Here is a 12,024-nt window from a genome sequence, read left to right as displayed (position 1 = left end):
TAGGAGATTCTACACAGTGAATACCCAAGGATCAAGAGCCTTTTTTTTTTTTTTTTTAAAGATACAAGACAGATTCTGTCAATTCAGTCTTCCAAAATAAGATCTGATCCTCTCCATGTTTGTCATCTCTGAGCAGCACCAGGACAGGAAAGTTTAGATAAGAGAATTTCTCTAATACATTATTCTAACAGTCCTCTCATTGCCAGTCTTGCCCCATTAAAAGGCATGTTCCACACAGCTGTTGTGCTAAACATAAATCTTATCAGATTATTTCCATAGTGAAAACCCTTTTATGATTCTGTCCTTATCTTCAGGATGAAGTACAAATCCCTTAACTTGCCTCGATACATAACCTGGCTCCTGTCCACCTTCCCAGTTTTCTGCCTTCCCATTCATTCTTTTTCAACAATTGTAATAATACAGTAACAATATTAATAGCATTTATAAAATAAATACTACCTGTCAAGACTGTCCTAAATACTTTTATTGTGGTAAAATACCTGTAACATAAAATTTACCTTATTTACCATTTTTAAGTGTGCAGTTCTGCAGCTCTAAGTTCATTCATACTGCTGAACAACCATCACCACCAACCATCTCTGGAACTTTTCATCTTCCCCAACTCAAACGCTATAACCACTCAATTCCTTAATGTCCCATTCCCTTTCCCTAGGCCAAGGCAACCACTATTCTACTTTCTGTCTCTATGAATTTTACTATTCTAGGAATCTCATATAAATGAAATCATATTTGTCCTTTTGCGCCTGGCTGATTTCACTTAGCATATTGTCTTCAAGTTTTACCTATGTTGCTGCATGTGTCAGAATTTCCTTCTTTTTTAAGGCTGAATAGTAGTCTAAGTATATACCACATTTTATTTATCCATTCATCTTTCAAAGGACACTTGGGTTGCTTCTCTCTTGGCTATTGTGATTAAAGCTGCTATGAACATGGGTGCACAAATATCTATGTGAGACCCCACTTTAGTACTTTTGGATATAAACCTAGGAGAATTACTGGGCCATTTGGTAACTGTTCAATTTTTTTGAAGAATCCTATCATTTTCCCCTGAAGCAGCAGCCCTGTACATTCCCACCAGCAATGTACAAGGGCTCTGTGATAATTTTAAGTCATAGGTACCTATGATAGGTAATCAACTTGACTGGCTACAGGGTGCCCTGATTGTGTATTATTTCCAGGTGTGTCTGTTAGGGTGCTTCTGGATGAGATTAGCATTTGAATCAGTGGATTTAGTAAAGTAGATTGCCCACTCCAGTGTCTGTGAGCATCACCCTATCTGTTGAGAGTTTGAATGGAACAAAAGGCAGAGGAAAGAGGAATCCACCCCTTTTATCTCGTGCCTCACTAATTGATCTGGGGCATGTCATATCACCTTTTCCGGCCCTTAGGCTGTGATTTACACTATGGGCTCTCTTGATTCTCAGGCCTGTATTCAGACTTGGACTGAGTTATACCACTAACTTTTCCAGGTATCATAGCCCTTTTACACTCCTAACTTACATTATCATTCTGGAGAAAGCCATATTAACAACCTAACACTTTCATTTTAGGGAATATTCATAAACACCCACTTTCCTGGATCTTGAGCCAAGCCCAGCAATAAGGAGGTCACATGCTCATGCCCAGGAAGAAAGTAAAGTCAGATTTGAAGAAATATTCTGCCATTTCTTCCTTATTCCAACGTTTAGGTCTGATTAAATATTCTTATTGAAGTGATTCCAGTAGAATTTGGTTGAAGATCACAACCATAATATATTTCTCTATACTCTTCGTACTTTTTCCAAGATAGGTGTAATTATTTTGTTCATATATGGATTTTGTTTTCTGGTGCTCAAGTCAATATAATGCTAAACTGAAGAATTGGGACTAGTCAGATTTTTTTTAGGTAAAGTTTAATTTTTAAAATAGAAATAGTTTTATAAGAAATACTTCAAATAAATATGACTTTTTAAAATAATACCTTTGTCGGGCGCCTGGGTGGCTCAGTTGGTTAGGCGACTGCCTTCGGCTCAGGTCATGATCCTGGAGTCCTGGGATCGAGTCCCACATCGGGCTTCCTGCTCAACAGGGAGTCTGCTTCTCCTTCTGACCCTCCCCCCTCTCATGAGCTCTCTCTCTCTCAAATAAATAAAATCTTTAAAAAAATAAAAAAATAAAAATAAATAAAATAAAATAATACCTTTGTCTAGAGTTTCTGATGAAGTATTAAACATGTAAAGTTTTTAAGGGTATATACGTTTTTTAAATTTTTAAAGTAAGACTGTACATATACAATTAGAGCACCACAAAATTCTTATAAGTCAGGTATTTTAATGTAAAGCTTTCAAGAAAGCACATATCAAGTGTTGAATTAAACTGAAGACATGGTTTTACTCTCTGATTGTCACTGAAAGACTATTTTAGAAAAAAGCTAACACAAAAACAGGATGTTACATAGATTGCTGCTTCTTTTCCAAACACTTCTCAATATCATCAAGCACTTGAACGGCAGCCTTTGGAATTCGAGTCCCAGGACCAAATACATTGGAAACTCCAACTTCAAAAAGAAATTCATAATCCTGTTGAAAGAATTTGTTTAATTAATAGAAGAGGCAATATTTCTAATTTCAAGGAAATGAAACTAGGACAACAAACACTGTCCTTTAGTCTTTGTCACCGATGCCCCCAGCTTTCTCAACTGGTATACCATTCGCATTTGGAGCTGAAAAGAATCCTTCCCGGGACTGCTAATAATAACCACTAGCACCCATTTTCCAAATACCCCAGTGTGTGATATGTGGTAAGAAGCAGTATGACCTACTGATCAAGAACTTCCAAGCCCAAAACCATATAATTTTCTCTCACCTAAATTATCACTACTTGTCATTATTTGTGTTAAATGTAGTATCACATTATAGGTTTGAGTTTACGAAGCTATTTACTTCCTCTAAGATATTTTGTCTGCAGTTAGTGAATGGTGATACTTTTTCTTTTTCTTTTCTTTTTTTTAAAAGATTTTATTTATTGGGGCGCCTGGGTGGCTCAGTCGTTAAGCGTCTGCCTTCGGCTCAGGTCATGATCTCAGGGTCCTGGGATCGAGCCCCGCATCGGGCTCCCTGCTTGGCCAGCAGCCTGCTTCTCCCTCTCCCACTCCCCCTGCTTGTGTTCCCTCTCTCGCTGTGTCTCTCTCTGTCAAATAAATAAATAAAATCTTTTTTTTTTAAGGCTTCCCACGGAGCAGGCAGCCCGATGCGGGGCTCGATCCCAGGACCCTGGGATCATGACCTGAGCCAAAGGCAGACGCTTAACGACAGGCGCCCCTGAATGGTGATACTTTTGGGGGGTGTTTTGTTTTGTTACTTTTTTTTTATTCGAATATAGTTGACACACAGTGCTACAGGGTTTCAGTTGTACAACACAGTGATTCAAGTTTATACATTATGCTATGTGTACACATTGATGTTGACTGCTACAGTTATATTATGAAGGATACTCATATTAACACACATGTGTGCCATTACAGAAAATAATCTTTAGTCTTTAAACTCACAGGGAAAAAAGTATGGAAAACATCTACAGATGTTCTGAGTAATTCAAATATCCAGAGGGTTAATACAACTTCTGTGAAATATATTTCTTGAAGATGTCAGCTCACTTAGGTAACAGACCTATATTTTTTGTCAACTCATATTCAATTCCAATATTTTGTGCAGCCTAATTATTTTGGTTCTTAAATTTTAACATCACATCTAAGAGCTTAGATATTATAGACTCTAAAACTGCAATACAGATAAAAGTTTCCATAGATAGACAATAAATAAACGCCCTTTATAGTCCCATATAGTAAACTATATTTGTGAAAATAGGCATGTACATTAACAAAAGCAGTTTTGTGTTGACTATATCACCTTAAGTACTGTGTTGTTAGAAAGAATAAATAATACATAGTTTGCCTGCTAGCCCCATATTACTATCAAACTCACAATTTCATACATATATTTTCTGATTTCATAAGTAGTATATAAGTCACTATTTTAATTTCTGAGCAGTATGGAGGAAAAAAATTGTAGGCCCAGACATAAGATCACACCTCACTGATTCCTGCTCTAGTGGAGGGGTCACTGTAGCATCTATCGATTATTTTCTTTGAGCAATATCATATACACTTCTTCTATTTTTTCCATTCTCAATATAAAAAGAAAACTTGATATAATTAAAAACTGGATTGGAAGTAGACCAAATTTATATCTTAACTAATTATTTTAACTGATAGGTAAGGTAATATGTGGAAGGTATCCCCCCACCCCATTAATAAATTAACTGACATCACTGATTGTTACCTAGCATTCATTTCTCCTTTTCTAAGATGATCCACATTTTTGTTCAAGAATCCACCTCTTCCCCAATCAGGGGAAATTCAAACTATTGAATTTTCAGGACAAGCTGATTCCATTTATTTCTGAATTAGGATATTTTTGGCTCTAAGAAAACTATACCCCAATCAAATCAGCTTTAATGAGGTTTTACAAAACCATGTAACTGATACAGTTCTGAGTTAGGACAACAGTCATGGATGGAAACACGGAAGGACTGAACAAGGTAGCACTTTTAAACAACAGAAGCAAGTGCTGACTGGTTAACCAAAGGACTCACTTCATTTACCACGACAAAGAGTGCTCACTGTCTGTGGCTAGGGGTTGATATATGCACTGTGCTTACCATTCTTCTCTATTTATTACTTTTATCCTGTTCCTTTTCCATCATTCTTTACTGAATATGAAGAAAGTAGATCTCTATCTAGGTTACTAGTTTGCAAAGAGGTAATTCCCTCATAGAAGCTTTGTAAATTGTTAAATTACACATAATGAATGACAATATAGCTTGAATAGGAAAGAATATTGCCCACTTTTTTAGTAAAATTTACTTAGTAAAATCGCTAGGAAATAATTTAGATCAATATCTACAGCAAATTTATCTTTAGTAAACGTATACAGTAAAGGGGAACTACATATAAACTAATATTACTCAGGATTCCCATCATAGTACTAGAAAAATACAGGAGATGAACAATACCTGTGGTGGTATCACCCCTCCACACATGACAAGAATATCTGGCCGTCCCAGGGAGTTGAGCTCTTTGATGAGCTCAGGAACCAGGGTTTTATGACCAGCAGCGAGTGTGCTCACACCCACAGCATGCACATCTGCATCCACAGCCTGCTGGGCCACTTCACGGGGAGTCTAAGCAATCAGAAAGTAAGAAACAAATCATCATTTATTCCAAAGAATATTTTAAAACTGTTATCTACTTGATTGACATTCCAAGGTTTTCCTCATTAAAAATCTTAAAGTGAATGTAACTTCATATTTCATCATTCTTAAATCATAAATACCAACTCATCCAATTGATAAAATAAACACCAGTGCTTCATTTGCTTCTAGCCCTAGAATTTATCAATTAGATTTAAGTTACACCAAAATATAGTTCCCCCAAAAAACTTTTAGGATAAGGAATACAGGCAAAATATATTATCTCCTCACATTACAATTTTTGAAAAATACATCTGTTGTCTTATCAACATTTACTGAGTGGTTGAGAAATATAAGACAACATGTTATAGTATCTATGAAGAAGTAAAAGACAAAATAAAATTCGATGTGAAAAGTGAATCTTAGGTTTTAAAACAGAATGGGAAAGAGCGACATTAGCAAGATGGCACACTAGGAAGCTGAGGACCTCGGTCTCCCATGAAGACACTGAATTGACAACAACACATGAATCAAAATAACATGAGAACTCTAGAAACTAGTTAAGGGGCTACAGCACCCTGGCAAATACATAAACAAGAGAAGGAATGGTGTCAAGAAGGCTGTTCTTCGGGGTGCCTGGGTGGCTCAGTCGTTAAGCGTCTGCCTTCGGCTCAGGTCATGATCTCAGGGTCCTGGGATCGAGCCCCGCATCGGGCTCCCTGCTCAGCAAGAGGCCTGCTTCTCCCTCTCCACTCCCCCTGCTTGTGTTCCCTCTCTCGCTGTATCTCTCTCTGTCAAATAAATAAAAATCTTTAAAAAAAAAAAAAAAGAAGGCTGTTCTTCATTATTAACTGGATTTAACCAGTATGCTATACAGAATCATAAAGGATATTTTCAAGTATTCAGTTATGAACTGAGTTACCCAGGATCATATTCATTCTCTGCAATGACTCTGTGACATTTGCTTTGATAATTTGCATGTATTTAAATAACTTCATATAAAAGATACCTACAAGTTTCCCATTGTAAATATAATGTAAATTGAGAAATTTGGGAAGGATAAAGTTATCTCAGAAACCACTGAACAATTATAAGCTCAAAAAAATTATTAAAATCTGAAGATTTCCTTAATTTGCAATATTTTAAGGCTCATAATTTCAGTGTGAAAACAAAAGATCCTACGCTCTCAGTAATGAAGCCACATTCAAGAAGATCTCTAAGTAAATCAAACAGCATATTGGTAAAACCTTCAGTCTGTGAAAAATATAACCTATGAAATTAAAACCTTTAAGAAAATGTGCATATTCTTGGTATTAATGCATTAAGAAATTTAATTGACTTATGCATGATTGATCATTCATATCATCCATGTTACCAAAATTTATTAGATTAAAATTCCATTTAAACAAGTCAGTTCTGTGCTTTATGCTTATATACATTAAACTGTATTTTATGTTACCAAATATTGAACATTTTAAAACTTCAAATCTAATTTTACTTAAATCAGACACAGAACTGCAGGAAAGTACCTTCATTCATAGATAAGTGTTTCTTTTCTTTTTTTTAATGACAAAGTATTATGTTAACAAAGTTGGTGGTACTAAATGGCAAATTATATTTTTATAGATAGCATGTAATGGGGAAATGAACTTGCAGCTCTTTGAAAAATTCTTGTAAGTGCCAATGGATGACAACCATTGTTTTTAATTACTTTTATTTTATAAGAAATATTTCCCAAAAACTAATTACTAAATATCAGGAATGTATTATATTTGGTCATTATTTAAAACAGACAAAGGGGCACCTGGGTGACTCAGTCGGTTAAGCACTGGACTCTTGATTTCAGCTTAGGTCATGATATCAGGGTCCTGGGGATCAAGCCCCACATGGGGCTCCCCGCTGAGCGGGAAATCTGCTTGTCTCCCTCTCTCTCTGTCCCTCCCTCCTCTCTCTCTCTCCCCCCCCCTCTCTAAAACAAACAAAAAGTAAAGTAAAAGGGTAGTAGAATGTAAGTAAAAAACTAGAATGGGAAAGTATTCAACTCAATGGAAGAATGAAAGCAATCTAAATATATATCTTTATTTAATCTAAAATATATCTGAGGTTCTTAACAAAACCTAGCTTAAATGTATTTATGAATTTGCCTACCAACACAGTTCAAAGATGTTATCTCCACAAGTTCAGGCTAACTCTTCATAATAAAAACTTCTTCTAGATTCTCTACAGTAATATTTAAAAATTCACTGTTGAACACTACATCAAAAACTAATGATGTACTATATGTTGGCTAAATGAACATAATAAAAAAATTAATTAATTAAAATAAAAATTCAAAAAGGGAAAAGTCTTACAGATTCCACAGCGGATGGGCCTCTTCAGGAAGGTTTACTTCTGTGCTGGTAAAAATGCAACAAATACTCTTAAGTCTTCATCTTAGTTGACCCATCCATAGTGTGGAATAACAGTACTTCCTTTTCCCTGAAACTCTCCTTCTTCCTCAGTTTTTATCTCACTTCTCACCCCATTCCCTCCTTTGCTGCCTCCTTCTCTTTTTCTTTTAATGTTCAAGTTCTCATCTTGCGATATACATTCTTGATGGGAAGTTAAATCAGTTTTCACAGTTTCAAGTAATGGAGGCCTCTCTTCTATGCTCCAGACATGCATATTCAACTTACATGGTCATCTTCATCTGAATGTTCCATAAGCTGGTTCTCTTAAGCCTGCCTCCTTATCATAAATAGTCCCTTCTTTAAATTTTCTTCTCAATCTTAGCCGACTTCTTCTAAGACCCTGACACTGCCGTGGGTAAGGCCTGCCTTGTTTCTCACTCAGATTACTGAACATCTTAACTGGATTCCTTGCATCCAGTCCCAGCTCCTCTCAATCCACTTCAGAAAGTGATTTTCCTGGAAAGTGAGCTTTCTAAAGTATATATTTGATTGTCACTCTGCCTAAACACCTTTGGGATAATGTTCATACTTCTTAGAATGGCACATATAAGGCTATTCATCACAATCTACATACCGTCCCAAGCTCTGTATTCTAATCATACTGAACTTCTTAGTCACCGGAAGGCATCATGCCTTCATGACGCTGTACATCTGCACCTCTGCTCAAGCCAGCTCTTCTTAGCATGCCCTTCCCTGCCTTGCTCTCTAGGCTTCCAAAAGGCACAGTTCAACCGTAAGTTCCTAGAATACTTGGACAAGTTCCTTGTTCAAACTTTAATTACATTAACTATTACTCTGCTGTGATTACTGGTAAGTAAATCTCTTTCTGTTTAGGAGTCTGTAATCTCCCTGAAGACAAAATTGTATCTTATTCAACTCAGAACCTAGCATTTGGTAGATGATCAATAAGTATATAGTGGATAAAGCTTGTAATACGAAAGTTATTACAATGTACTCAACCAAATATATTTTATAGAGAATGACTGTTGTATCACTCTATAGAGAATTTCACTTTCATTTACTTCCAACAAATTATTAGCCTGCTGGATCAAATATTCTGTGATTAAATAAAATACTACTAGAGAATAACAAGAAGAGGATATCTAATTATGATATTCTCTCACTCTGATGCCTGATTTCCCCTTCAAAACACTTTCCACCAATCCAATGTGGGTTATCTTTCCAACAAATTATTAGTCAAATCTCAATAAATGATATAAAAAGATCGTTGAAAGTAACCTTCAGTTTCAGATGCCTAATAACAATTTTAGTTACTGATTTTTACAAAATCTGAGAAACAAGCACATTAACATAAATTACACTACTTTCCTATTTCTGTCATAATTAACTGGATTTATATACATTCAAAAATAAATTGGGGAATTTGTTGAATTCATTTTCTTCTTTTACAACTTGAAAGACATCATCATGGTTTATCATCTTATCATTATTCGTTCAAAATATAAGTAATTTATGACATTCTTTTGAAATTCCCCCCAAAATTTTCAGTACCTGAAAAAGAGGACCTATGTCCACATCAAAACCAAGGTCAGCAAATCCTGTAGCGATAACTTTTGCTCCTCTGTCATGTCCATCTTGTCCCATTTTTGCCACAAGAAGACGAGGTCTGCGACCTTCACGTTCCATGAATTTATTAACCCTAAGAACATTTCAAAACACAGCAGTTGTTAAAAAGTAATAATAAAATACAATTTCTATATTAATTGTCCAAAGGTAAGACATAAAAACTGTAATTTATTCACAGCAAATCTTTCAAGTTTATTTAAAAACACCTCTTTACATCTGTTTACTCACATTTTGTGAATATCTCTAATTTAAACTGAGAATTCCATTAAAGCCTGGATATGCTTACCACCCTTCCCTTAGAGGAAAGTCTGAAAGATGGCACAGCCAATAAGCCCATAACACTTGAGAATACCACAGTGAAGCAAGATGAGGAAATGACAACTTTTCACCTTTGTAAGCCAGTCTCCAGAGTATAATATGCACAAATATTTAAATATAAATTAAAAGGTGCCTTTCAGAGTTATTTATACAAATGTGACTCACTAGTTGCTTTGAACTGTCTGTATCTCACCTACTCATCACAAATGTGAACTCCTCCAAGCTGACTGCGATGCAGTGTCTTCTAATGACATATAATCAAAATATCTGCCAGCTTAAATCAATAAATTTACACCCCACATTAAAAAGTACTACACTTGTTTTTGTTAAAAGAAAAAAAAGTTCCATTTTGATGACTTTCAACTTGGATGTTTTGATATTTATCTCATATATAACTAGTGACACAAAAAGAGGGAAATTTATTACAAAGGTTGAGAAAAAAAATCATCAGGAAGCTACATTTACACCTGGGAAGTATGATCAATTTATATTAATTTATATTTCCTAATCATGTTTGACAGTGCTCTTTATTATCAGTTCGGAGAGCCTGATTTTAATTTATGCATAGATAGCAACCAAATACTTATTTTCAAACAGGAAATTATTTTATAATTATTTGAGCAATTAAACAATTTGAATAAACTTAGGAAAATATGAAAGTATACTGTAGTAAGGAGACTGAAATATAACTACCTATGGGATATAAAGCAATATCAATGTTAGTTAAAAAAACATTTGTTTTAAATGAGAAACTCCTAAAGGGAACTATGGTGAAAATTCAAAGTATTATATTAGTAAAACTACAGACTAACAGGAAAGTCAATTCAAATATTTTCCAAATGATATGTGAGAAAATTAAGCCCGCAGTTGATTCACGGGGATTATGTTAACAGAAAAGACATTCTGGTGAAAGAAATCTCACATATTACCTCTTGATAGCATATGATATCTCTTTACTTTCTCCAAATTCCTGGCGATAGGCTCCACTCACCATACGATCATTAGCTTTATGTTCACCAAACACCTTTTTCATAGCATCTGTGATTTCTCCAACTGTACATCTAAAATATTAAAATAATAAAATAGAGGTTCTATTAACATCATTTGAAATAAAAATATTTACTGACTTTAATATTCAATATAATTAGACATACTTTATTACCTAAGTAAGAACTATGCCATCAAAAATCTTATGGTATTGGGGGCACCTGGGTGGCTCAGTCGTTAAGTGTCTGCCTTCAGCTCAGTTCATGATCCTGGGGTCCTGGGATTGAGCCCCACATCAGGCTCCCTGCTTGGCGGGAAGCTGCTTCTCCCTCTCCCTCACTTGTGTTCCCTCTCCCCCTGTGTCTCTCTCTATCAAATAAATAAATAAAATCTTAAAAAAAAAAAATCTTATAGTATTTGTCTTTCTCTGACTGACTTATTTCGCTTAAATAAGAATTTTTTTTACTGCATTGATGAAAGCATCTTTCCTCAGAATACTTATGAAAAATGATTCTGGATGCCTTTATACATAGTAAACTTTTTAACATTTGTTAACTAAAAAATAACTGAATGACTTAAAAACTATAAGTAGATAAGCATGTGAAGGTTACTGAATAATTCACCACTTAACAATACAAATAGGCAAAGAGAGCAAGATTCCCACTGAAACGTTTTTTTTTTTGAGAGAAAGAATCTTAAGCAGGCTCCACATCCAGCGTGGAGCCCAAAGCAGGGCCTGATCTCACAGCCCTGAGATCATGACCTGAACTGGAATTAAGAGTTAGACGCTTAACTGCCCGACCCACCCAGGGGCCCCTCCTGCTGATACATTTTGATAGAAAGTAAGTTTTTTAGCATATTCCATCCGTTTGTTCACTAATTCATTCAACAATTAATGAATTAATAAGAATTTCCTATGATAATAAGCACTACGAACACAGTGAAACAGGTGAAATGGGGTCTCTGGGAAAGCTATTCAAAGATATTGAAGATATGAAGATATAACTTTTGGACTAAGACCTAAATGATGAGAAGGAGAAACTCAAGGGAACGTAAGGGGGAAAACTGTCTGAAAAAGAAAGTACTAAATGCAAAAGTTTGAGAGGTAGAAAAACATGCTCTTTGTTCTACAACTAGGAAGGACACTGGGGACACAGCATTTGAAGGAAGCAGAGTCATATCTCACACAATCTTGCAGGCCATGCTAAGATTAGGTTTTAATTTAGAAGGCATGGGAGACCATTAGAGGACTGTAAGCAGAGAAGTTTTCTTATTTTTAAGAAATTAAAACTGGAAAAAAAAACCCAAAAAACAAAAACCCAACCCACATACTATTTACTCTACCCCTTAAGCACTTAAAACAACATGTTTTTTAAAAAGTTAATTATATTAAGCAATAAATAACAAAAGCAAAAATAATTCATTTAGTGAC

The 12,024-nt window shown here is 35.2% G+C and overlaps 1 protein-coding gene across 1 annotated transcript in view; it reads right to left on the bottom strand.

Annotated features, from left to right (window-relative positions):
• Nucleotides 1-2,314: 2,314 nt before the first annotated feature.
• The window catches only part of MMUT (methylmalonyl-CoA mutase), a 32,129-nt gene continuing 22,419 nt past the window's right edge, over nucleotides 2,315-12,024 (bottom strand). The window contains exons 10-13 of the mRNA XM_021691875.2: nucleotides 10,535-10,666; nucleotides 9,213-9,360; nucleotides 5,074-5,241; nucleotides 2,315-2,579 (exon numbers count right to left, since the gene is read on the bottom strand). Of these exons, the coding sequence (XP_021547550.2) occupies nucleotides 2,451-2,579; nucleotides 5,074-5,241; nucleotides 9,213-9,360; nucleotides 10,535-10,666 (577 nt within the window). The 3' untranslated portion in view covers nucleotides 2,315-2,450. The remainder of the gene's footprint in view (nucleotides 2,580-5,073; nucleotides 5,242-9,212; nucleotides 9,361-10,534; nucleotides 10,667-12,024) is intronic.

This window comes from Neomonachus schauinslandi, chromosome 8, assembly GCF_002201575.2.
Source record: "Neomonachus schauinslandi chromosome 8, ASM220157v2, whole genome shotgun sequence".
In the NCBI taxonomy this organism is placed as follows: Eukaryota; Metazoa; Chordata; class Mammalia; order Carnivora; family Phocidae; genus Neomonachus; species Neomonachus schauinslandi.
This window is presented reverse-complemented; position numbering and strand designations above follow the sequence as displayed.